This window comes from Sitophilus oryzae, unplaced genomic scaffold, assembly GCF_002938485.1.
Source record: "Sitophilus oryzae breed Bouriz unplaced genomic scaffold, Soryzae_2.0 scaffold_1525_pilon_pilon, whole genome shotgun sequence".
NCBI classification, from domain to species: domain Eukaryota; kingdom Metazoa; phylum Arthropoda; class Insecta; order Coleoptera; family Curculionidae; genus Sitophilus; species Sitophilus oryzae.
Genome location: NW_022146198.1, coordinates 130,935 through 158,826, shown reverse-complemented (window position 1 = coordinate 158,826; position 27,892 = coordinate 130,935). Strand labels below are relative to the sequence as shown.

The window sequence follows — 27,892 nt, the reverse complement described above, 5'->3', positions numbered from 1 at the left end:
CACAACGGCCAGGGTAATTTTTTTTTCACAAAATTCAAAAACACGTCAATTTTGTTTGTGAGGGGGACAACTTTTGCCCCAAAAATTATTGCAAAATCGCAATAAAAATCGCAACGAAAAGTGCTTTCTATTCTCTATACTGTCCTGCTTCGTTTTTGAAGATCAGTCGAGTCGTTGGGAAAATATGAAGGATTGAAATTTGAAAAGAATTTATTTAAACATTTATCAGAGTAAATGATAAGGATAAATTCCTTCGACCAATTTGCTGTTTTTTCTTATTATTTCTAGATGTTTGCAATCGGGTTGCGCAGATATTCAATGAACGCAATCCTGACAAACACCTTTATGGCAAAATTGTTCGCCAGATAGTAGCAAAATTTCGCGAAACTGGGGTGCAACTTTGTTCATGTTTCAAAGCGATAGTAAAGTAATTTGTAGCTTGAGGCACTATGTTCAGTAGCAACATCGATTCGTAGCGATATTCTGATTTCTCGCTTTGTGGCGAGGCGACTGCCTAGACATAGCCTAGACCGTGTCGCACACGTGTGCAAGAGTATGATAGTGATATCATATTTCGCAGCATTTGAGCGACAATAGTTTTGCAATGAACATAGTACCGATCTGGTTTCGACATCGCTTCTAAACGATCGGTTGCTAACTTGAACAAAGTTGCACCCCTGGTTCCGTTATGAATAAAAAGAGGCAGAGGGAAAATCCTGTAGTAAATGAAGCTATCGAGGTATTGGTATTGGACCAAGTTGCCATGGACAGTATTCTGAGTACAAGAAAATTAGCCAATGAGACCGGCGGGAATCGTACAAGTTTCCAAAGGATATTAAAAAAAACACAAGTTCCACCCGTACAAAATTCAGTCGGTACAAGAACTCAACGAAGACGATTTTGATCGTGGCATGCAATTTTGTGAAACTATGAGTGAACGAGTGGCAAATGATAATAATTTCCTATTTAATGTGTGTTTTTCGGATGAGTGTACTTTTTTTTTGAACGGTGTAGTTAATCGGCACAACTGTCGGTACTGGGCTGGACAACCCCAGGGTTTTTCACGAGGTGTACACACAAAACCCTCAGAAATTGAACGTGTGGGCTGGTATTTTTGGAAATTCTATTGTGGGTCAGTTTAACGATATTGAGAAGAACTTCAACGTACAAGTCACAGAACAGCTATCTAGCAACTACCGCACCTGGTCGTTCAACGTTGTGGCAAGTGAAAGAATGCGTAAACATCTAGAAATAATAAGAAAAAACAGCAAATTGGTCGAATTTATCCTTAATTATCATTTACTCTGATAAATGCTTAACTAAAATTTTCAAATTTCAATCCTTCATATTTTCTCAATGACTCGACCGATTTTCAAAAACGAAGCGGGGAAATATAGAGAATAGAAAGCTCTTTTCATTGCGGTGCCACTTGACCCCCCTTTCCATTTGAAAAAAGTTGGGGGATGACACCCCCGCTTAGAGGGTTGAATATTTTGCAATCATTTTTGGGGCAAAAGTTGTCCCCCTCACAAACAAAATTGACGTGTTTTTGGATTTTTTGAAAAAATAAATACCCTGGCCGTTATGCCTTGCGGAACATTTTCGATGGGCCACCCTGTACGTATATTGCCATATTATGAAGATTTAGTTTTTTAACTAAATATTAAAAATAATTCGTAATTTTCAATTTTTTGGCGAAAAAAACCTAATAGACGTGTTTCTGGGGTCGAAATCTACTACCCCTAAAATATTTGGACTTATTAAGACTCACCTTGTATAAACATACCTCTCGAACAACTGGTTGCAATTTTGTAGATATTTTATATTTATGAGATCAACGACAGATGTGAATGTATTCAACTAGCAACAGTGGCGGATCTAGGCGTGGGCAAGGTGGGCACCTGCCCACGACGCCAGGCGCCAGGGGTGCCGCAGAGGCGCCAAAATGTGTCCGAAATCGATAGGTAAAAACTCTAATCACGCACCGCATGCAACTGTAAGGTATGTTAGTAGTTTCTGCAAACATCATACCTACAAGTAAAATTTCGGTAGTATGTCCGGAATTTCTGGAAAGTCACTGGCATCATTACCACTTACCACTAGAAGAAATAAAAAAACATGCTGCCGATTTAGCAATTAAATATGCTAACGACTTGGATGCAACAGAGCTATATCTTGAACTGGAAAATTTCACGAATAACCAAACCAAACCTGCTAATATTTAGATATTATACAGGGTGGTCCGAAGTGTATTCCGGAAACTTCGGCAGCATGTTCTGCAGATAAAAATAAGTAAAATAGTTCATATAAATGTATGTCCTAAAATGCTTAGTTTCGGAGATACAGGGTGTAGAAGTTTCATTTTTATTTCGATTTTTTCTAAGTAATTTCTGAAATAACGTCAATATCTGGATGAAAATTGGTATCTGGGAGTTTTGTGATACGAGAAATTTGATTTTGATGTCAAAATGACTCTTATTTGTAGGGGGCGCCACCTACATGCGTTTTGACTGTTTTGAAGAGTAATAACTTTTCGACGGTACCTGTATAAAACTACTGTCTCTTGGTAAAAATAGCTACGAGCAACCGTTCTCAAGATATTTAAAATGGAAATTGTCAATGCACGTCATTATTGACAAAAAAAAAGTTATTTGACTGAAATAATAAATTTTTATTTTTTTAAATTAATCATAATTTTTTCTGCGAAAAAATGATAATTAAACAGTTTCTGTTGAACTTTTGGCACAAAAAGATTTCAAATTTAACATTTCAGTCTAAAAACTAGTTGGTCAACATGTTTAATTTGTCAATGATGACAGGTATTGATAATTTCAATTTCAAATATCTCGGGAACCATTACTCGTAGCGATTTTTACCAAGAGACCTATTTTATGTAAAAAAAGTTTTAAATGTATATTTTTTTACTCAGTAGTTTTATACAGGTATGGATGAAAAGTTATTACTCTTCAAACCAGTTAAAGCATATGTAGGTGGCGCCCTCTACAATTAGGAGTCATATTGACATGAAAATCAAATTTCTCATGTCCAAAAACTCATCCCCAATATTGACGTTACTTCTTAAATTATTTAGAAAAAATCAGAATAAAAATGAAATTTCTACACCCTGTACCTCCGAAATTAAGCATTTTAGGACATACATTTATACGAACTTTTTTACTTAATTTAATCTGCAGAATATGCTGCCGAAGTTTCCCGAATACAATTCGGACCACCCTGTATATAGATATTCTTAATATGCTAGAAAAATATTGCTTAATTCCGAATTATCCGGACTTGCAGACCGCGCTGCGAATATTTCTGATCATGTCAGTCACTTCTGTGTTGTGTCTGTGTCATGTGAGCGATTAGCCTAAGAGCTGACGACATATTTAGAGAACAAATTTTAGGCAAGCTAGAATAACTAAAAATGTATAGTTTATTAACTGGTGAACCCAGAATCCTAAGTCTGGCTGGGGGGTTGGGGGTATTTCGCTACTGCGCAACCCATAACATTTGCAAAAAAATAAATCCAAAAACATTCTTTAGGCAATTTGAAATTTGTTTAATCTTAAATTTTAGCATCTATTTAACCTAGAAATAAGTATGCCAGACTTTTTTTTCGGGTTTAAAGTGTAACCCGACCATTCCAAATATGTTTAATTATTATACCTGGAAAACATACTTTGGGCATTCTAAAATTTTTACAGCGTGTTTATTAGATGATATTAAAAAATATGTGTTAATTGCCAGACGAATTCAATGAGATTTAATACTTGCCAGACGCAAATAAAGATTTTAAATGAGCGTGATAAGAAAGTCTTATGAGTATCTATAAGCGCGAGAAAGATAGTTTACTGAGACCCGGTCGGCAGCCGATGCGGCTGACGTAACAGCATTTTGGAGTACTAAAACTTATAAATAAAAAGAAACATTTTTTGATAAAAATGAATGATTGAAATCCTTTCAATAAGAAGACTTTTTAATTTAAGTATTTTGAATAAAAAGACGAATAATTTTTAAAAATTAGCATAATATAAAATATATTTTTTCAAACGTCACAAAAGTATAATTATTGTTATACTTTTGTGACATATTATATTATTATCACAACCCTTTTGTCGGGACTACGTTTTCTGGTAAAACCACTTCTTTAAAACCATTTTAAACCATGTTGTTGGCGCACTTTTAAAAATTCTTTGCATTTTTGTAGTCTGCCTTCATCAAAAACAATAACTTTGTCACTAGTAACTTTTTTACAAACTACACAACTTAAATGTTTTTTATCCATTGTGATTTAGTAGTTAGTAGCGAAATTAGTACTAAAATGTTTATTTGCAGTAATTATTCTAAACTATTTACACTGTGCACGTCAATATTTAATTTATAAATACATATTTGTACATGGTAACTTAATTCCAACAAAATAATCTCTAAATTAAAAGCCTGCAAATAATTGAAATGAAACCGAAAAAAAATTGTTTTTATGAAAATTTGAAGTACTCCAAAATACTGTTACGTCAGCCGCATCGGCTGCCGACGAGTCTAAATAAACTATCTTTCTCGCGCTTATAGATACTCATAAGACTTTTTTGTCGCGCTCATTTAAAATCTTTATTCGCGTCTGGCAAGTATTAAATCCCATTGAATTCGTCTGGCAATTAACATATATTTTTTAATATCATCTACTAAACACGCTGTAAAAATTTTTGAATGCCTAAAGTATGTTTTCCAGGTATAATAATTAAACATATTTGGAATGGTCTGGTTACACTTTAAACCCGAAAAAAAAGTCTGGCACACTTATTTCTAGATAGATGCTAAAATTTAAGAATAATCAAATTTCAAGTTGCCTAAAGAATGTTTTTTGGATTTATTTTTTTGCAAATGTTATGGGTTGCGCAGTAGCGAAATACCCCTAACCCCCCAGCCAGACTTAGGATTCTGGGTTCACAAGTTATTAAACTGTATTTTTTTTGTTATTTTAACTTGCCTAAAATATGTTCTCTAAATATGTCGCCAGCTCTCCGGCTAGGTCGTTTAAGCTTGTCGCCCACTTGTCCGGCACAGCACGGACCGTAGCTGCCCGTCGCTTGCAGGCGACAGAGAGCTTGGTCGCCCACTTTTCCGGTGGAAACCGGCAAACCGTCACGTCGTGGTCGTGTGCTGCGAAGATCTTTTTATTTTAGTTTACATATAGCAGTGACAGAGTCACTATGTGTGAAAGCAGCAGTTCTGATGAAGAAATGTAGCGGCCGACATTTTTGGCAGAAGAAGAAGAAAAGAAAAAGAGAGAAACACGTGGGTCCATCCCATTAATCAAAAGAGGGCTGAACTCGGAGAGTTCCATCAATTATTTAACCATTTAAAAGAAGACGAAAAGAAATGGTTTCAATATTTTAGACTGTTGCCCAATAAATGCCTAGAACTGCTTGATATTTTAGAGCCTAATTTATCATTTCAAAATTCCTCATTTCGAAGAGCAATATCGAAAGAAGAAAGGCTTGTCGTAGGACTGCTTTCTCGGACTCAACAACTGCCGAAATAACTGCAAAACAAATATGCGATCAACAGGCTACCACGAGTTAATGCAGGCCAGCGCCGACCGACTCCGCGCACACTTGACCAGCCCGTCCCTGCACGGACCGTCGTTTGACGGGGATAGTCGGAGAGCTGGAATCTGTTCCGTCGACGGACTCGCCGTTCCGTGCCGTGACGGGCTAATATGCGATAGTCTATTCACTTGCATGGTTTTAATCCTATCCGTATTTTGACGGGCCGGAACGGGACGGGACGTGACGGCCAAGTGGGCGACAAGCTTTAGTAAACTTAAATTAATTTAAGATTTTAGGCGTTCAACTATGACACAGGATAGACTGACTGACTGGGGAATATTAAGTATAGAGTATGAAATAGCCGAAAAAATTAACTTTAATAAAATGATAGATGAAATGGCTTCTGTAAAGGCTAGAAAAGTCAAATTTTAAGCGCAATTTCGTGCAATATTTTGTAGTAAGCAGGTATTTTCGTGATCTTCGCAGGGTTTTTAAGACTGCATAAGTACTAAATATGTTCTTTTGTTTCTGTTTTGTTTTTATTTATGTTTTAATGTTTTAAGTAATATAATATAACGTTTGAAATATTTTTTCATATTTTTTTTTGGTTGGGGGGAGGTGGGGGGGGGTGTCTACACATTTTTTGTGGGGGCGCAAAATTTTGTCTTTACCCACGACGTATTTTACCCTAGATCCGCCACTGCTAGCAAAATGAAACGTGTGAAGACAAGCCCCATTTTCCGATTTTTCAGGTACTGAATCAGTCAAACTGTTTCAGTGTGACTGACACATGATAACGGCCTTTAATATTTTAATATGGCTATTCATTTTTTCAATTTTAAATATACAGGGTGAGTCTTAAATAAGTGAAAATATTTTCAGGGCTGGTAGATCTCGATAAAAGAAATATATATTATTTTACCGTTTTTCAAATAAGTCCAAAATAACAGTTTTTACTTTGAAAATGAGAAAAAGTTATTTTTTGCTTAAATTTTGAGAACCACTGGATTTTTCCAGGGTTTTCGTTCTTCTAAATTTTATCTACTACCTATGTTGCCATGTTATCAAGATATGTATTATGTTTTTTAACTAAAAACTAAAATAAGCCCAACAAAATCGAAAAATACAACTTGAGTCTTAAATAAGTGGAAATATTTTGAAGGCTGGTAGATCTCGATAAAAGAAACATATTTTTCTCTTCAAATAAATCCAAAATAACCGAGTTATTTTACTTTGAAAATAAAAAAAAAATGTTTTTGCTTAAATTTTGAGGACCACTGGATCTTTTCTGGGTTTTCTTTCTTGTAAGTTTAATCTACTATCTATATGTTGCCATATTATCAAGAAATTATGTTTTTTAACTAAAAACTATTGTCAAAAAATTCCAAATTTGCAATTTTTTTTTCGCAAAAAACCTTATAATCCTGTTTCTGGGGTCGAAATATACTACCCCTAAAAATATTTGCACTTATTTAACACCCCGTATAAATACTTGTAAGATAAAAAAAGGATAATTGTCGATCGTTAAATTACTCTAAAAATATTCGGCATGTAGCCTGTCTATCTAACGTTTTTATTTATTATTTACAGCCATTTCCAAAACATTAAAAATGTAATTCGATGGCCCACGGCCAAGAATGTAGACCTTGGTGTTTTTACGAAAAAATTCGAAAGTAATTTCTAAATATAACGAACTAATCTCTAAAAAAACGAAAAAATAGAAAAATAAATAGCACTTTTTTCATGACCTGGCAAGATCGAATCACCTAGAAGCCAGATTTTTCTGGATACTTGTGTGATAATTATGTTATTTTTAGATTTTTGTTTCAAATATAAATATAATATATAAAAAAATGTACATACTTGTTTAGATTCGATTTTCCAACCATCTAAAAGTTTGTTGGAAACGTTGACAATTTCTGTTATACACTTTTCAAAATTGTCATAGGAAAATCCAGTGTCCATGCTGATTTGATCTGAAATATAAAAAATATAATTTAAAAAATTATTATACAGAGTGTCCCAGAAATAAGTGCAAGTATTTTAAGGGGTGGTAGATCTAGATAAAAGAAACGTATTTTCTCTTTATCGTTTTTCAAATAAGTCCAAAATAACGGAGTTATTTTACTTTGAAAATTTCCAAAAAAAATGATTTTTTGCTAAAATTTTGAGAACCACTGGATCTTTTCTGGATTTTCTTTCTTGTAAATTTAATCTAATACCTATGTTGCCATATTATCAAGAAATTATGTTTTTTAACTTATAACTAAAAAAAATTCCAAAATTTTTTCAAAAATTTCGAATTATCAAAATTTTTTTTTTCGCGAAAAAACCTCATAGGCGTGTTTCTGGGGTTGTGATGAAATATACTACCAGTTAAAATACTTGCATTTATTTCTGGGACACCCTTGTCAAATTAATGTTTTTACTAACTATTCATAAAATTAGAATTTAGGAGTTTTATATCAGTACATTAATTCTATTGCAATATATCAAAACACTTTTACACTAATGTTTAAAAAATACAGTTTGTAACATTTGTGACGTTCAATATATCATATAGGTACGCAAATAACAGTACGATACAGCAATGATGTAAAGTCGGGATCGCTGAGCACAAAATTTTATGAGTAAAATTATCGCAATATCAGTTATTGCCAAAAATAACAGTTGTTACGTTGAAAAAATAACAGGTAACCAAATAACAGTACCATACGATAGCTTATGACGTAAAGTTGGGATCGTTGCGGTGCGAAATTTTACTATCGAGCTGCTCGCAACAGCATTTACTTTCGAGAAAAAATAACAGGTAACCAAATAACAGTACTACGATACAGCGATAGCTCATGATGTATAGTCGCGATCGCTGGGCAAAAGAAATTATTACCGAGCTTGTCATAACAGCAGTTACTTACGAGCAAAAATAACAGTTGTTATGGTGAAAAAATAACAGGTACGCGACAGGTCATGAATTTGGGATCGCCGTGGAAAGAAATTTTACGAGCGAGCTTACTCATAAAAACAGTTACTTCCAAAAAATAACAGTTGTGAAAATGTCAGTGCAGTGACAGCGATGGCTTACGATGTTAAGTCTGAAACGCTGCGCCACGATTTTTTACAAGGTTTTCAATCGTTGTTGTGTTAAAAAATATCAGTTATGAAAATAACAGTATGCTGACATCGATAATAAACGGTGTGGAGTTGTGAGTTGAGGATATACTGATTTTTTATACTTCTTTTAGCAGTTTATTGATATTGTTAAAGTTTTCCAGATAGAGATTTAATTTAATAATCACATATGATTGTTCAGCAATAAATTGCAGATAGTGAAGGCATCTGTACTGTGATATGATTTCTTGTTTCTCTGTTTAACAAGAATATCAATAAAGTGTTATTTCTATAATTTTCTTAACTGTAGCTTCATTCAGAACCTCGCAATTAGTGGAATAAATTAGTGGTTTGAATTAGCGTAGAAGTTTGTTTCTTTAATTTCAATGTAAGCATTCAGAACGTCAAAATTAGTGGTAGACATTTTCAATTAGTCGAAAAAGTTATTAAACTTTTAACTTTTCCACTAATTATATACTCCAAAATTTGCGAGAAATGTCATTTTGGCCTATGATCATCTTTCGTCAAGAGAAATTGTGGTTAGAAATCAAAAGTATATTGTTTTATAAGCTAAATATTAAGCTTTCTCTATGGATACAACTGGCTAACGTAAGCTGTTGCTAGTATATTCTATTAATTTTAATTGTGTTTCTAAACATTGTGAATGATCGTAAACTAAAAAGTATAATTGAAACCACGAATTGCGAGGTTCTGAATGAAGCCGTTAAAATAGCAGAAATTAATTATTTTAACCTGTTATATTTAAATAGCAGTAACAGACCTGTAATTTGGAAATAACAGTTTTGCTCATCTCTATATCATATCTAATATTAAAAAAATTATAGACTATTATCATAATTAACAATATAGAAAACAAACTTGCAAAATTAAAATGATATCTGACCACCAGTAATTCGTCTACGATTTTTTTTTTAAATAATATCAATAAATCTACCATGGCATTAACAAGAGTTGTTCTCCTGTGTTCTTAACTCTATCTTCGCGAGAAACAAAGACAAATAGTCTTCTAAGGAGCTCGCAGACTCGAAGAAGCTGCAAAGTGATTTACAATTTATGGTTTCCTAGTAGAGGCCCGTTCCCAAAGAATAACGTTCGGGACATGGTGCAGCGCACCGAAAAGGACCAGAAAAAATGCGAAAATGGCGTGGCGGTCAGTGAAATGCCAGATTTATCGGGGGATTTTGCGAGATTTGCGCCCGCTCGCTGTCAGGGCCGGGCTCAGCGAGAATTTTACGACCCGACGGTAATACGAGGATAAAGTTGGTATTAATTAATTTTGTCGAAATCGGCTTTAACAAAAATATTCATAAATATATTTGGTTAGAAAACTAAATACTCAGAACCAATGCAATGGGCACCTATACCCCAGCATCATTCAGGCAGAAATCTACGCTATACAGGGTGTCCCAGAAATAAGTGCAAGTATTTTAACTGGTAGTATAGTTCTACCCCAGAAACACGCCTATGAGTTTTTTTCGCGAAAAAAAATTGTGAAAATCCGAAATTTTTTGAAAAATTTTTAGGATTTTGTTTTAGTTTTTAGTTAAAAAACAGAATTTCTTGATAATATGGCAACATAGGTATTAAATTAAATTTAAAAGAAAGAAAAAAAATTAAGATTTTTTTTTTGGAAATTTTGAAAGTAAAATAACTCTATTATTTTGGACTTAATTGAAAAACGATACTACCACCCCTTAAAATACTTGCACTTATTTCTGGGACATCCTGTATAAAGATGCCTATAACTTACCTTAACCATCGGAAATAAGAAATAGCCATCTTATCCGGTAGTCAAGCAGCCTTAAGAGCGATCAACTCAGTAACCAGTAACCATCAATTCGAAGTTGGTCAATTCAAAGCAAAGGAAATGTATGTGTGCGGTAGACAGATAACATCACGTATCGGGCTTTTCAGTCACAGAAAAGCTCATGAAAGAAAATGCCTTGCGTAACAATCTTCTGATGCCTGTCAAATACTCGTCAGCGAGTAATGGCAGTATCTATGTGAATATTTTGTATGTTATGATATCAGTCGATTCATGTAATTACTAATGTTACTAATTACCAATAATGCTTTTGGTCATAAATAGTGATACTTATTATTTAATACTCTTTCTTTTTTTTACTCGTTTGTAGAAAGATCATGAAACTACGCCAGTGGTGTTGCCATATCTTCAACAAACTAGTATATTCTTACGTCGAGGCAAAATCGTATTTAAAGAATCAAAGAATCACAAAAAAAAGGTTGAAACCAAAACATTCGTTTATTGTTTGTTGACATCGACAGGTGAATATTGACATTCGCTTATTTCGAACTTTCATAGTAGCATATATCAAGTTTGTCAAACCAATCATGGAAAATTTCGACAGACAACATCCAAAAAATGACGGAAAATACAATTTACCAATGAATTAAAATGATAACTGTCACTGTCATGTCTCCTCTCGTTGAACATTGAACATACTATACATCCTACAGAGATAAACGTTGCTCTTAAAATTATGCCATAATTTTGACGAGAGAAGTTTATAAAATATCGATATTATTCCATATATCAAAAACCGGTTGTTATGGACACTAAAAGCGGCTAAAAGCAAGAGGGCAAGAGCCACTAATGGACCCATATACAACGTGCTAAGATAAAGGTACAACAACCTCGGTATAGTTTTAAAACAAAGCACCTTTGGTATTGCACACAAAAAATAAGCACTGTCCCATTTAACCGTTTACTTTGTCAATTTGTCAATACAATGTAATAAACCTTCTCTATGAAATTCTTATCTTAAAATAAAAAATATACAGCATTCGAAGAGAAAAATTAATGTTATATTAAACCAAGCGATATCGTTTGAGAGAACGTCCTATTATAGTTTAAATTAGTATGAATTCCGGTCATGCTACTAGAGTATGACAAATAATTCCCCGTATAACATGAACGCTGTCATAGTGAAGTAATTGTATTAAATGACAAACATATTAAAACTGACTTCATCAAGTTTATCAAAAAAAAAGATTTAAGGAAGTGATGAATAAGTCTTAAAATTATGAAGGATTAATCATTACACATTAACCAAAAAAAGGTTTGTGGTTATGCAATGGGGATAGTCGTTTTTTATTAAAAAAATACATTAATAAAAAACGATTATTCACCATCTTTTACTGACAAACCATTAAGCGAAATACAAACCCCAAATCATAGATAGAATACACACAATGAACTTACAATTCCGTACATACGAGGCGTTTGTATGTAAAAATAAGGATAGGAAAACAATATAACATACGAACATCCTTCAAAATACAAAATATACTTAGATCCATTTTAACCCACACTAAACCAATAAACACTGAAAAACAAATAAAAATCTAAAATACAAAAACCATGTGAATGTGATAAATTTTATATTGGTGAAACATCTAGACCCTTAAATGTTCGAATTAAAGAACATAAAGATTATTTCAGAAAGGGCGATTTTCACAAATCTAAGATTTGTCAACATTCATGGGACACAGGGCATAGAGTAGACTTTAACAACACAAAAATTATAATGAAAGAAGCGATAGCATCTAAAAAATAAAAGAGGTTTTTTTAATACAATCTAATAAAAATATATATATATATATATTGCTCATGCGATACAAAGAATACAAGGTATGATATTGCGCAGGTTGGTCACTACGTCACAGGTGATAAACGGCACCATTGGTCGGCAAGCTCTGCGCGCCAATTTCAAATTGTCAAACAGATTGTGTCATCTGTGAAATTTGATTGTGTCAAAATGTGAAAATAATTTTTCAAATGTCAAGTTCGATGATTTGACATAACTTTTGGGATTATGTCCTAATTCTTCCCTATTTTAGGTCTTTTTTTATTAGTGGCAATTGAACAATATGGATATTTTTTTGTATGGCGTATGACGTCACAGGTGGTATGCGCAAACTTAACGAAACTGGAGCCGCTATCGATCATACCTTGTTTTCTTTGTACCATGTCCTTGATTCTAAAGAACCTAAGTAAAAATTAAAAAATAATTATGCAGAAAATTTGAGGATTTTTGGTTTTACCTTGTTAAGTAATTGTATAGTCTGTCCAACGAGAAGATCCTTGACAGTGATAGTTGTGTCTGTCATTTTAATTTCAAAGTAGTTTATTTTACTTTACAAAGAAATAAGTTGGTACAACTGGAACGCATAGCAGGATATATTTAAAATTTGATTGACAAGATGACAAGTGATTAGTACTTAAAAATATTGTGAAAAAAACTGTATAAAACTGAAAAAATGTAATGGAATTATTTTATTTAATAAAAACGGTATGTGTTAATACAAAACAAACAAGAACAAGACACTACATACCAAAAAAATATAAAAAAGAACTATTATTTACTTTCAAGCTTTATGAAACTACCCGCATTTATGATTATATTTATCAATATAACTTATGTACAAATACAAATTTGTAATATTCCACAGGAATAAATAAAACAACATAGGTAAATAAAACAAACTATTTTATTAATAATAACACCTACCAAATTTTATACCTTAAAGGTTGATTAATTAACTTTAATCTTAATTTTTTTAAACCAGTAGATACCTTTTTGACATTATTTTTCTGCAGTACTAAAATCCATTATTTACCTATCGTGTGATGTCGATATTTTACAGCTACTCCAGTTTTTAGTATGTGTTTAGTTTGATCCTTCTACCATATACGAGATGCACTTATCTACGACGAAATGGTATACAAACTTTATCGATGGCAACTTCATTGGTGTATAAGACTTTCTGCCTGGGCAGCGAGTATTAACCATAAACTGTGCTCTGGGTCTACAGTTAATTTTCACTGATTTTTCCCCCACTTGACTTCAAAAGACACAAAACACACGTAATAATACGAATCAAAATGCATCATCTTCCAAAACGCAGGGTATTTAACAAAAGTTGACACAAAATTATAACCTATAATTTGGCAAGACTTTGACAAGCGTTAAAAATGACAAAAATCTAAAGGCGAGTTCATACGCATCGGCGTTCGTTTGTCGATCATCGTTCCGTCAAACCAATAAAATTGAAATACGATCTGTCATTTTTTAAATAAACCAATAAAACTAGTTAAAAACAACAAGACACGACGCATGACGGATTTATATTTAAACCCATCCATAGATAACTTAAAAATTATTAGAAACTTTTTTTAGTAAAATAAATAGATTGGTATGGGACGTCATCTGCTTTTCTTCTATCATCGTCTGTCGAAATCTTACCTGAGAAAAAAAACAGAGTATAATCAGATAGTAATTGTTAATTTTCAAATTTAACTTGATATAATGTCATTTTAACAGAATGTCAACGGTTTTTATAGACATATCTGTTTGAAAAAAATTCAAGTGTTCTCGAATAGTTGCACTTCTTTCTTCGCGTTCTTTGTGTCTTTTTGCTTCTGACGACGGGAAGAGATAAACTTAAACCGAAACGTTAAGAATTTTTTTCTCCGTTAGGCAAATTTGTTTATTAGTAAACCACTGCTGACAATTAGTGTTTACAAAAAATAACTATTTTGTTTTGTAGCTTTTCTTACAGTGGCGAAATACCCATAGGAATTTTTTGAAGAGATGAATCCGCCACAGAGGTATAGACATTTTTTACTATTTTCAAAATAATACCAAAGATTGAAAAGAGAATTTTAAGCTCTATACAAATATCGAAAGACGACCAAATATTGTTTATCAAAATTATCCAAAAAAGCAACTTTAGGTAATTATCTTTTTAAATGTCAAATTTGAAAAACTCCTCAGAGCAACATTAAAATTAAATTTCACCTAAATCCATTAATAAAAATACCATAATCGCATATGATGCACGTACAAACTGTCCTTATCTATTACACTGTATGTGTTATTGACAAAATATATCATTGCTTTTGAATACGTCAAATATAGTCCTCGTTACGTATTGTTCTTTGAATCGACCCAGTTTTGGAATCACGCCATCCATTCGGTCGGTCCATTGAAAAGAAAGCTGGCAATTTCACCCATTAATCAATAGTTTTTCGATGCAATCGGGGTGAAATACCTCCGCCGCAGCCGCCTAGAGCCATGACCCAGCCACAACCACTTTTAAATAAACCAAATCCCGCCGGTCGCTTATAATTTACAATCTCATTATAGTTATTAACGACAATAAGGTCTCTCGTTGAACTCATATCAGTACGGAGCAAAATCTTTTCGACCGTGGAAACAGCCTTAGAGCATGTAATATCTTGACTCGCTCTTTCTATAGATATTTTGTAACCAACATAAACTATTAGACTACATAACCGTCTAAATGTAAAATCAACAAACACCAGTGAATATAATACCTAGTGGTGCATTGTTCCACACTGATAAAAAAAATAGACTTGAACTAAAGTCGTCATCGTTCTTGAAAAAAAAAATTTAGTGGCAAGAGAATTTATTTTAGCGCAAAAGAAAATATTTTGCCTGAAGAAAAACTCTCTTAACTCAAGAAAACTTCGAAAATTTCTCTTGAATCTATTTTCATTCGATCAAGTGCAAGTTACTTTGTTTTAAGATAATAAGAAAAATACGCTAGGAAGTACTTCATTCAAGAAACATGGTCATTTTTCCAATAGCTAAATACTCTTTTGATGAAAAATAATAACAACACGCAAAGACGATGACGAAGGACGGTATATACAATCAGTCGGCAGTCCGATCCGTCGTACATCATAGTACGCACGGGTTTTGTTGCTTGGAATTTTCCATTTGGAATTTTGCATAATTTGCTTTTTAAACGCATATCGCATAACAAATTAGTGATCGTTATTAACATGCATTTGTCATTTTTTATGTACAAATTTTAGGATATATGGATTCTTTAAAGGAATTTCTGAAAAAATGGAAATTAGAGCATTTATTTGCTATATTTGAAGGTAAGAGACATTTACCTAATGCACCTGTTTAGATAATGCATGTGTGACTATAGATAGAATAAGAATATAGGTATCGATTTTTTTATGCAAATAATTACAAAAAATTTAGAATTTCAAGTCGTCGTATTAAAAAATTCAAAATGTGACCAAAGCTTATAATTTTAATAATTTATTTGCTTTACTTTGAAATCGTGATGTAACATTTCTTTGTAATTTGTAGAGTGATGAACCAGCCCAAAAAATACCAAGGAGGTGAAGAAGAAGAAATAACTACTATCGAGGAAAATAATATCACTTTACTTACTACAGACCAGAAAAACCTAAATTTATCAGAAAATAATATACCTCGTAATATGCCTGTATATGATGTATAGACTTCTCTTAGATCAAAATAAATTTTAGTTGAGTCAATAGTATTCGCTATTGGTTTAAGAAAGTGTCTTTAATCCAAGAAATGTCCCTTTTCAATAAAAATTTTTGCATGAATCAAAGAGACTATTGTTCTTGTAGCAAGAACTTCTTTGCATATTCATTTTGGGTCAAGAGTGAAATACTTTGGACAAATAGATTCTTCTATTCTCTAAAGTAATTTTTTAAAGCTTATGAAAAGATAGTTAATGCTTTGGGCAAAGAAACGTCGTTCTTGACCCTATTGAAAAGCGCCAATCTTTTGGGCCAAAGTCATATTCATTTCGACTGAGAGATCCTTTTTTTCAGTGCAGGCAAATTTTGAACTGTCCAAAAATTGACTCCCCTTTAAATTTTACAGCAAAGTCGTAAATAGGTTTTTTAAAGGCTTGCGAATGCTGAATACACGCATGCCAAATTTGAACAATAATTTTTATTTTAATAGAAGTCAGTGGTGTACTACTTTTTTCTCCAAAAATATTCAATGTAAATCCCGTATGGACGGCACTGGTTGAAATAAATAAATTCTTTGTACCCTAAAAAAGGTATTTTGATACCTAGAAGACATGTATTAAGTTTCATAAAGATATCTATAATAAAATCAGAGTTATTATGAAAAAAGTTTTTTTTAGAAAATTTTACCATCCTATATCTCAGAAATTAAGATGTTTAGGACATACATTCATATGAAGTTTTTTTCTTAGAATAGGTCCAAAAATCATTCCCTTAAATATTAGCATGTCATTAAGGAAGACCCTGTATACAGAGTGGTCCGAACTGTATTCCGGAAATATTTGGATGAACTCTATTCCGAAATTCCTGGACGAACTGTATTCCTGAAACACAAAATATTTGGATGGAAATTGGTGTCTCGGAATTTTTTGACATGAGTAGTTTGATTTTGATGTCAATATGACTCCTATTTGTAGAGGGCACCACCTACATGTGTATACTGTTATGAAGAGTAATAATTTTTCGTCTGTACCTGTATAAAACTACTGAGTAAAAAATATACATTTACCGCGTTTTTTATGTAAAAAAGGTATCTTGGTAAAAATCGCTATGAGTAATATGGTTCTCCAGATATTTGGAATCTAAATTATCAATACTTGTCGTCATTGACATAAATTTTTTTTGAGTAAAAAAATGTACATTTCCGTGATTTTTTACGTAAAAAATATCACTTGGTACGAGCAACCGTTCTCAAGATATTTAGAAAAAATAACCATGTTGAGTAGATATAGTTATTTGACTGAAATGACAAATTTAGGAACTTTTTATTTTTTTAAATTAGTCATAAATTTTTCTTTGAAAAAATGATGATAAAACAGTTTCTGTTGAACTTTTGGCATAAAAAAATTTCAAATTTATGATTTCAGGCTATAGTCTGTCCAGCGAGAAGATCCTTGACAGTGACAGATGTGTCTGTCATTTTAATTTCAAAGTAGTTTATTTTATTTTACAAAGAAATAAGTTGGTACAACTGGAACGCATAGCAGGAAATTATTATATTTAAAATTTGACTGACCAGTGATTACTTCAAAATATTGTGAAAAAAACTGTATAAAACTAAAAAAATGTAATCGAGTTATTTAATTTAATAAAAAAAGGTATGCGGTAATACAAAACAAACAAGAACAAGACACCACATACCAAAAAATATAAAAAAGAACTATTTCTTACTTATTTTCGTTCAAGCTTTATGAAACTTCCCGCATTTATGATTATATTTATCAATATAACCACATATAACTTATGTACAAATACAAATTTGTAATATTCCGCAGGAATAAATAAAACAACATAAATAAAACAAACTATTTTATTATTAATAACACTTACCAAATTTTATAGGTACCTTAAAGGTTGATTAATTAACTTTAATCTTAATTTTTTTAAACCAGTACCTTTGGCATTATTTTTCTTGTGCAGTACTAAAATTTGCTAAAATCCATTATTTACCTATCGTGTGATGTTGATATTTTACAGCTACTCCAGTTTTTAGTATGTGTTTAGTATGGTCCTTCTACCATATTCGAGATGCACTTATCTACGACGAGATGGTATACGAACTTTAATGATGGTAACTTTATTGGTGTATAAGACTTTTTGCCTGGGTAGCGAGTATTAACCATAAACTGTGCTCTGGGTCTACAGTTAATTTTCACTCGATTTTTGCTTCACTTGACTTCAAAAGACACAAAACACACGTAATAACACGAATCAAAATGCGTCATCTTCCAAAACGCAGGGTATTTGACAAAACTGATAAAAGTTGACACAAAATTATAACCTCTAATTTGGCAAGACTTTGACAAGCGTCAAAAATCTAAAGGCGAGTTCATACGCATCGGCGTCCGTTTGTCGTTCATCGTTCCGTCAAACCAATAAAATTGAAATACGATCTGTCATTTTTGAAATAAACCAATAAAACTGGTTAAAAACAACAAGAGATGACGCATGACGGATTTATATTTAAACCAATCCATAGTTAACTTAAAAATTATTAGAAACTTTTTTTAGTAAAATAAATAGATTGGTATGGGACGTCATCTGCTTTTCTTCTGTCATCGTCTGTCGAAATGTTACCTGAGAAAAAAAATAGAGTATAATAACTATTTAGTCAATATGCTTAATTTATGTCAGTGATGACAGGTATTGATAATTTTGATTTCAAATATTTCGATAACCATTACTCCTAGCGATTTTTACCAAGAGACCTTATTTACGTAAAAGACGTCGTAAATGTATACTTTTTTACTCAGTAGTTTTATACAAGTACGGATGAAAAGTTATTACTCATAAAACCAGTTAAAAAATATGTAGGTAACGCCCTCTACAAGTAAGAGTAATATTAAAATCAAAATCAAATTTCCCATGTCAAAAAACTCCCAAACACTAATTTTCATCCAAATATCGACATTAGTTTAGAAATTATTTGAAAAAAATCGAAATAAAATTGAAACTTCTACACCCTGTATCTCCGAATCTAAGCATATTAGAACATACATTTATATGAACTTTTTTTCTTATCTTTATCTACACAATATACTGCCGAAGTTTCCAGAATACAGTTCGGATCACCCTGTATATTCCGGGTTTTCTAAAATAGGAAATCTTAAGAAATGCCAACTAACCAACGAAACAACTATGACGAATATATTCCAAAAAATAATTTTATTAAGATATTCAAATCAGGTGTCTTGAATAGGTTGAGTAACAAAGGTTACCACTCGATATCCTTATATAAAATACTGTTTCGTGTCGTGCATTCTAAAATAAATAGAAAAATATTGTATATGTCAGAGCTTTGGATTGGTTACGAGTAGCATTTCCGTAAAGTCATCCACTAAATCTAAAAAGAAGGTATAGAGAATTGAGAAATCAATATCTGAATTTGAAACTTCCATCTAGGGCCGAATATGAAGCGATAACGGAAGATTTAACAGGAGTCTTGTACGTTGAAAAGTCCATTAAAAATAAGCCTCTAGAACTTACGAAATAGGCGAGGTTTTATACAGAGTATTAAATGATAAAGAAATGTTTGCCAGATATGTCCAACAGATTGATTTTAGATTACAAAAAATAGTTTCAGTGAAAAAGAATGCAATAATCAAAAATCTATTTATAAAAGAGCATGAACCTGCATTTCCGCATTTCTTTTAGTTACCATAATAAATGATATTTAAAGAAACTTGATTTCAGATGGTTACATAAAGTAAAAATGACATAGAACATGTAGTTAGAATGTAGAATCTTTTAGGAGGGGAGTTAATCACCGCGACCTTACAGATCTATTGTGTCTTCCCCAGCTTCCCCTTTCTTGAGTTATAACGAGTTATAACTCATCATGTCTCAGGGCTTTAACAAAAGCCAGTATCTGAGACGGCTCAACAGAGGCCAGCTCTCCATCCTCGACATCAGCCGAACCAAAATTCATGGCACGAATGGTTGTCGTCTCGGCGCACTCAGTGATAAGGTGTTCTGGTGTTTCCCCATTTTCCCCACAGAATCTGCATTCGCCGTTGTTTCTCACCTTCAGCCTACTGAGGTGTTCGTTGAGGAGACAGTGTCCTAGTAAGAACCCCGTGACAATCCGAAGATTGTTTTTACTTAAATCACGGAAAACCTTTGATTTTTCTGGGTGGTAAGTTCTGAGGAACTTTTTCGAGTGTCTTAGACCATTCGAAGACATCCATTCCAAGTTACGGATAGAGTCTTCCAGATTCTTCAGTTCCGCTTTCAGATGGTTCCCGTTTGGAAAACAGAACGGTTCCGGTCCAGTTAGTGGAGTGGTCGCTCCTTTTCTACCTAGATCATTTGCTTTTTCATTGCCTTCTATCCCTTGGTGAACAGGCACCCAGAGTAAGAGGACTTTATTTTCTTTGTCTAATTTGTTGAGCTTCTCTAGGCATTCTTTGACCAACATCGAATTGATGGTTACTGAGTTGATCGCGTTTAGTGTTGCTTGACTGTCGGATAAGTTGAAACATGAAGAACATGTAGTTAAATCCAGGTATCTTAGATATTGGATTTTGAATTTCGAATTACTGAGGATTTGGATCAGGATGTAGAGATTAAAGCCAGTATAGGTATAGAGCAGGTCCCTAGCAAATTCCTTAAAATAAAACAATTCTTTTGCAATAAAGAAAGATCTAACATTGAACACTCGGTCAATTGCTACATTTATTCTGTGCTCTTATATGGGATGGAATCCTGTATTATTGTTATTTTGCTGGATACTGAAGATGGATGAAGAGAGCTTCAAAGCCTTTTGAGTATAATATCTAGGAATGTAATATACAGGAATATCTCATATAATTCTAAGGAATGAAGACCATAAACTATGGAGGGTAGAGAGGTATGCATCTACCCTCCAAAGTTCAAACATTCGTCAGAACAGCAGAAAGACGAGAACAATTCGCTATAGTTATCAACTTAGATAAAGGTTATCACCAATCTTCGTTTAGAAGATGCACCTGAAGAAAGAGACACAAGATACAAAGTATGTAATTAATAAAACAAATAAATAGAAAGGTAAATTTTTATGTAGTTTTATCATAATTATTGGAATAGCCATAAAACAATCATCAATATTTTAAAATAAGATTAGTAGTAGTTTCCACCAGACAAGCAAAATATTTCTCTATAAATTCTATTCATAACTATTCAAGTGAAATCGTTTGAATGGAAAAATAAAACACCTACAGGAAATTCCTAAAATAACCGGTATATGAATGTATTTTCATAAAATATAAACAAATTCTTTTTATTTCATGAACAGTAAATGTTTTACATTGAGTAATAATACAATATACATATTACAAATAATCCAAGTCCGTATTTCAAAGAAATAATGTTGATGATAGTAATTCGGAAACAAAACGTCGGGTTTGGCATTTATCACTATTTCATAGAGAGAAAAAAGTGACAACGATAAAGTGGCATTAATTTTGAAATGTCTTCAACAAAGCCAGAAAAAAATAAAAACGATTTTAGAGTATTTCATTCTTTTTAAAAAAAATTCTATAGTTTCTAATATCCCAATCGCTAATCCATAATTTTGGGACACTCCGCACAATACTCTGTTTTGCTCAACATGATTATATACAACATGCCAATCTGGATAATTTATAGATTAAAGAAGAAAAAAGAATACTATTTATAGCAGACTAGAATAAATTCATAAAAAAATGAGTATTACCGACTTTGTTTTATAGTATTGTATTTTTAGAATAACTACACTAATCAATATCTCAAAACATCATTTATAGTTATTTCCTCTAGAACAATATTTCTAAATCTTCCAATACATAAGCCCGTGTTTAATAAAAATACAATCCACCTTCATAAAATCGCTAAAAATATCCGTTATGTTTTTCGCAAAAATAAACAAATTCCTTTTATTCCATGAATAGAACTTTTCGTATAAATTGTCTTTGTCGACGTCAATACACGTAGAGTACGTAAGCAATTCGGAAAGTAATAGTACAATGGCTATTTTTAGAAAAAAATAGTAACACATTAGGATATTGCATGTATAAGACACTTCACGTATTTGTTTTTAATTACATTATTCATTAAGGACGTCTCCTGTATGCCACGTCTAGACAATGCGGTAATAGTTATAAATAAAATAATATGTGAACATTTTGATTTTTGAGTCTAATATGCTGTGTTCTATTAGGTTCTTGGTCCAGTCTAGTTAGGCCTAGACTGGTCCAACAAAGGATAAAAAATATATAGAGAATATATCATAACCATCTAAGATTCACTGATGAGATAGTCTTAATTGCCAATAATAGTCCTGAAGAACACACAACAAGCCCAAATTGACTAAATAAAATCAGCAATAAAATAGGTCTCAAAATAAACTTAACAAAAACTAAAGTAATGTACAAAGAACTGGTAGAAAGAAAATACATTCTAATAAATAATACAGCACTGGAATAATCATCATCATCATCATTTTCAGCTTATTCAACCATTTCCAATTATGGTGTAGACTCCCTTACATATTTAAATACTCTCTTTGTAGATGGGCCCATTGTTGTCTATTGTTGGCTATGCGGGCCCAAGTTATCCCTGCTAATTTCCTAATATCATGGACCCATCTCAAGTTTGGTCTTCCTCTAGGTCTCTTGATTCCTAGGTCCATATGTTGTCTGTCTTTCTTACCAGGTGTCCTGCCCATTTCTTACCCAGGTGTCCCCCAAGGGATCCACTTTATTCTTTTACGGTCTCTCTTGGTTATTCCCAGCATATTTCATTCCATTTAGCGTTGTGCGGCCTGCAGTTTCCTTAACTGTCCAGTTTTCGCATGCATAGGTCATCACTGGTAGTACACATTGGTCGAATGTTTTCTTCTTTAGATAAAGTGGGATTCTAGATTTGAATATGGTTGAGTTTATTCCATAAGTATTCCATGCCAGCTTAATTCTTCTGTTGATTTGTGATAGTAGAGATCCCGAGCTGTATATTAGTTTGTAATTGGACAAATTAATTTGTCCGAAATGTATGTATTCTTCTACTATTTCCTGTGCTGCGTTATTTATTGGAATGTATTTCCTGTCCACTAGTTCGTTATACATTACTTTAGTTTTTGCTAAGTTCACTTTATTGCTGGCTGTATTTGGTTCGTTGATTTGTGCTTGTAGTTCTTCAGGGCTATTGGTAATTATCTATTTATAATTATGTCATCAGCGAATGATTGAGATATTCTCCATCTATTTTTAATCCTTTGTTGGTCCAGTCCAGTTGACAAAAGATTTCTTCTAGTGTTGCTGTAAACAGAGGATATAACGTCTCCCTGTTGTACTGCACTACCAGTTGGGAACTCTGGGGTTGTTTAAAATAACATTACTGTTGCTTCTTTGTATATGTTGGCGAGTGTTGTTATATAAGGTCTGGCAATATCTTGTTTCGCTAGGGCTTGTATTATGGCTTCTCATATTAATGGATTAGGATATATCGAGTTGAAAGCCTTCTCCAAGTCTATAAGGGCTATGGCTAGTGTTAGTTTTTAGTGGATATTTCTCTTAGTGTATATGTATGTGATCAATCGTGCTGAATCGGCTTCTAAAGCCTGCTATTGGAAATAGTAAAAGAATATATATTTGGGACAACTAATACACAGCTCAGGATCTCTACAACCAGAAGTCAACAGAAGAATTAAGTTAGAATGGAGTATATATATAGAAGAAACTCAATCATATTTATATCTACAATGCCACTTTACTTAAAGAAGGCTAATATCCACGGGGATCTTACTGAACCAATAGCTGTAGAGAAAGCATACGACAAGGCGATTCATTAAGCCCACTTCTTTTTAATATAATCATGGACGAAATAATCAAATGGATACAAAATGGGAGACCGCAATATGACAATTCTATGTTATGCCGACGACGCTGTGCTATTCGTGGAAAATGAAGACGACCTCCAAAGACTAGTATATCGCTTCAATCTAGTAGCAAAATCTTATAACATGATAATATCTGCATCCAAAGAGCCTGACAACATCTAAAATACCTATCAGATGCAAGATTGTCGTGGATAACACAATAATACAGCAACAAATGAAATTTAAATATCTCGGTATAGTTTTCCGGTTGTGGCGATATCGGAACAGAGGTAAGATAACAAACAACAAAAGCAATGGGAGTGGCTGGATGTCTGAACGACACCATATGGAAAAATAAATACATAGGTGTCGAGGTCAAGTCAAGAATATACAAGACGCCAGTCAGACCATACAAGTTAGACCCATAATGACCTACACAGCAGAAACCAGACCGGATACAGCAAAAACAAAAAGAATTTTGGCAAATGAAAATCCTCCACAAAATCACAGATAAAACGCTGCTAGATAGAGAACGAAGCGACAACATAAGGCAAACTTGCAAGGTGGATAGCATTAATGAGTGGGTATTGAGCAGAAGAGAGACGCGAATGGAATGAACATATATAAGCCGAATGGACGAGGGAAGAATTGTAAGGTCAGCTCGAGACAAATCACCACTGGGAAGAAGAAGTACGGGAAGGTCAAGAAAAAGATGGTGTGACAATATTACCATCGATTGAAACTGTAGGCATGATATGAAGAATGAACAGGCAATCTGCCTAATATAGAGTAGGAAGAAGAAGACGTAAAGAAGGAAATATTCGATCAATGTGTATTACTAATCATGACGAAACCTGGACACTTAAAAACCGACATTAAGCAACACCATAATTGAAAATGATTGAATAAGCTGGAAATTATGATGCTGATAAATATTAAATTTAATTTAATTTATTTTATTACGCTGCCTAATAATGCTAATATAGTTCATTATAATCATCCATCCTATAGTTTATGGTGTCATAATATCCCTTAAGCTCTTCATGAGGGTCAAATAGCTTTAACCTACTGCAGCGAATAATTATTTATCAATTCCAAAAGCAAGATCCATTATTTCCTCGGCCAGGGCCTTTATTACGATTCCGAGAATCGGATGCCATCCAGCCGCATTCCGTGTGGGAACTCTAAAATCTCATTTTACGACCGCTTTTTGGCGTCTTATTTATCTCGCGGCTGCCCGGCCGGCGTCGTCGTTTGACTTAACATCTTCTCCGAAAAACGAACGCCTTGCATATTTTTAATCGGCCCACTCGTCACCTACCAAAACCATCTCGCATCGACTAAGCCCACTGGTATTTCTTTGTCGTTGCTGCTGCAGTTCTTCGACATTAATCATACACATTCGTTTCGGAATGAGCAGACCCGGGAAAAAATACACACAGACTCAACGTTATTGAAAATGAAACTTCTACACGGTCGGTGTATTTCCGAAAAGAAGCCATTTTAGGACACACATTTATACGACTTTTTTTGCTTATTTTTATCTGCAGAATATGCTGCTGACATTTTCCGATCACAATTCGGACCAGCCTGTATATTGAAAAATAAAAATTCAGAAAGTTTCATTTGCATTAAATTACTTAAAGTACTATTTATTTAACTTTTTTTTCGATGAGGAGAGAAAAAGTCTTCCATAAGATACACAAAGTTGGGTAGTGCCGGATTCTTACCGGCTAAAAAAAACCTCCTCGTAGTAGTTCAAGTAAGCATACCACGCCGGAACCGCTTATGCATTACTTCGACGTGGGGGCTACCTACGCCATATGGCGTTGTTCTTCTTCTTTTCTACTTAGTAAATTATTTATGCATCTGTATGCTATTTCCCATAATTACCTTCCAAAGACTTCTCATGTTCGTTTCAGTGAAATCCAGTCCATTCTCCTTCTTAAAATTATCTTTCTCACCTGGGACAGTAGAATATATGCTCAACATCATCTATCTCACCACAAAATAAACATGATTCAGAGCTTGCCACCGCATCTTATAGATTGTAGAGGTATTTTCGGAAGCACCCGTGTTCAGACAGCATTTGTGTCAGGTGGTATCCCACTTCACCATGTGGTTTGTCAATCCATTTTTCAAGGTTGGGTATAAGTCTCGAGGTCCATCTTCCATATTTACCTTTATCCCACTGATCCTGCCACTTCTCCATCATAGTTTTCCTGGCTATTTGTTTTGAGCTCTCCCTTGTATCTATCCGCTCGTTCATGAGCTAATAAGTGGATAGAAGGATTGCCCGTAATGACACCAACTGCATCAGTAGATATAGTTCTGTAACCGCTACAAATTCTAATACGATTTGTTTTTATTTTGTCCATTGCCTTACACCATATCGGGGCTGCATATAACAATTGTGAATGTATTACGCTTACAAGAATTCTATACGCTTTGATGCCCTAGGGCCCCCTATGTTCGGCAATAGTTTTGATAATGCTACTAGAATTTTTTCCGCCTTAGTGATTTTTTGGAAAACATGTTCATAGAATGTTGGTTTACTATCTAACCAGACTCCGAGATATTTTACACCATTCTTAGGCACGATGGATGTTCCCTCAACATTAAAAAGAATTAGTGCCATCAGTTTTCGTTGTTCCGCCTCTGTCTTTTATGGTGCTAGCTGTAAATCCTTTTGGGCCATCCATTTAGAAATTCTCAAGAGGCCGGTGTTAGCTTTATTCATAAGTATTTCTTCGTTATTAGCAATCACTACCATGGCTACATCATCCGCGAAGCCAATGAGAGTAATACTCTCTGTCATATCCAACTTCAACAGGAGATTTTACAAAATATTCCACAATGTGGGACCAAGAATAGATCCCTGCGGAACTCCGGAACTTAGTCTCACCAATTTCGTTCTCTCTTCAGTTTCCAATAAGGTTTTTTCTCTCGGACAGATAAGAACTTATTATATTTATTAGGGTATTTTTAATAGGAAATCAATTTGTTCTAAACACTAAACTTAAACCACGTTGTACGTTTCCTTGCAGCTGATTGTTGGCGAACCAATACCATTCACCTCGTATATAGAAAACCGCACGTAATTAGAAGGGTCGAAACGTCATCTACCTGGAACCTGACACAGGTATACACATTTACGTTGCTTTTTCAATGTATATACGGAAGATGACTAATGGGTTTATACGGTGACAGTGCTTGTGACTGACTGGTTGCAACAAAAGAACGCCATACGGAAAAATCGTTCCCGGCACAGCTGCCGAAGGTTTAGAAAGTTTAGATTATTTATCTAATAAATGTGAAGGAATTTTGTTATAGAAAGTTGGAACTAGAACTAGAAAAATAAAACTAAAGTTATAATTTTGTCTAAAATAAAAATATAAGAAATAGTAACAGTTGCTCATGATACTTATAACTAGTTAACACGAATTAAGGATCACTTTGATAAATTTCGTTTTTATGTCCTCCATGTATGTTGTCCTCCGCGATTTCTATGCACTTCTGCACACCGATTTGCCATAGAGTGCATGAGGCTCCGAATAATCTCTTAAGAAAAGGCGTTCCACTCCTCTCCAAGATTTTTTCGCAAAGTTTGAAAATCTGGTGCTTGTGGACGACTTTGTAGTCTTTTCTTAAGTAGGTCCCAAAGGTGCCCAATAGGATTGAGACCAGGGCTATTAGCAGTCCAATCCATAATTATGATATTGGACTCTTCAAGGTATCAAGTAACTACCCTTGCAGTATGAGGTCTGGCATTATCCTGTTGTAAGATTAATTCTGGACCATGCTGAGCAGCAAATGGAATAACATATAATGGTTCAAGAATCTCATCTCTGCATCGTTCAGCATTAATTATGCCGTCTAGAAAGACATGCAAGTCTGTACGCCCATTTAAAGTTATACCTCCCCAGATCATGACGGAACCTCCATAATATCCAAAATGAATCTGGCTGCGACACGTATCGTTGCGACCGACTGCGACTCTCCTGCAATAAAGTTGTGACTCTGATG

At 33.6% G+C, this 27,892-nt stretch overlaps 1 protein-coding gene across 3 annotated transcripts in view; it reads right to left on the bottom strand.

The window, feature by feature from the left end:
- The window catches only part of LOC115878775 (ubiquitin-like-conjugating enzyme ATG10), a 90,832-nt gene that overhangs the window by 6,309 nt on the left and 56,631 nt on the right, over positions 1-27,892 (bottom strand). For all 3 annotated transcript variants that reach the window (XR_004049600.1, XM_030895373.1, XM_030895372.1), the window contains exon 2: positions 7,416-7,528. Coding sequence is in view for 2 of the 3 variants with exons in the window: in XM_030895373.1 (XP_030751233.1) it covers positions 7,416-7,517 (102 nt within the window). In the remaining variant the exon portion in view is untranslated. The remainder of the gene's footprint in view (positions 1-7,415; positions 7,529-27,892) is intronic.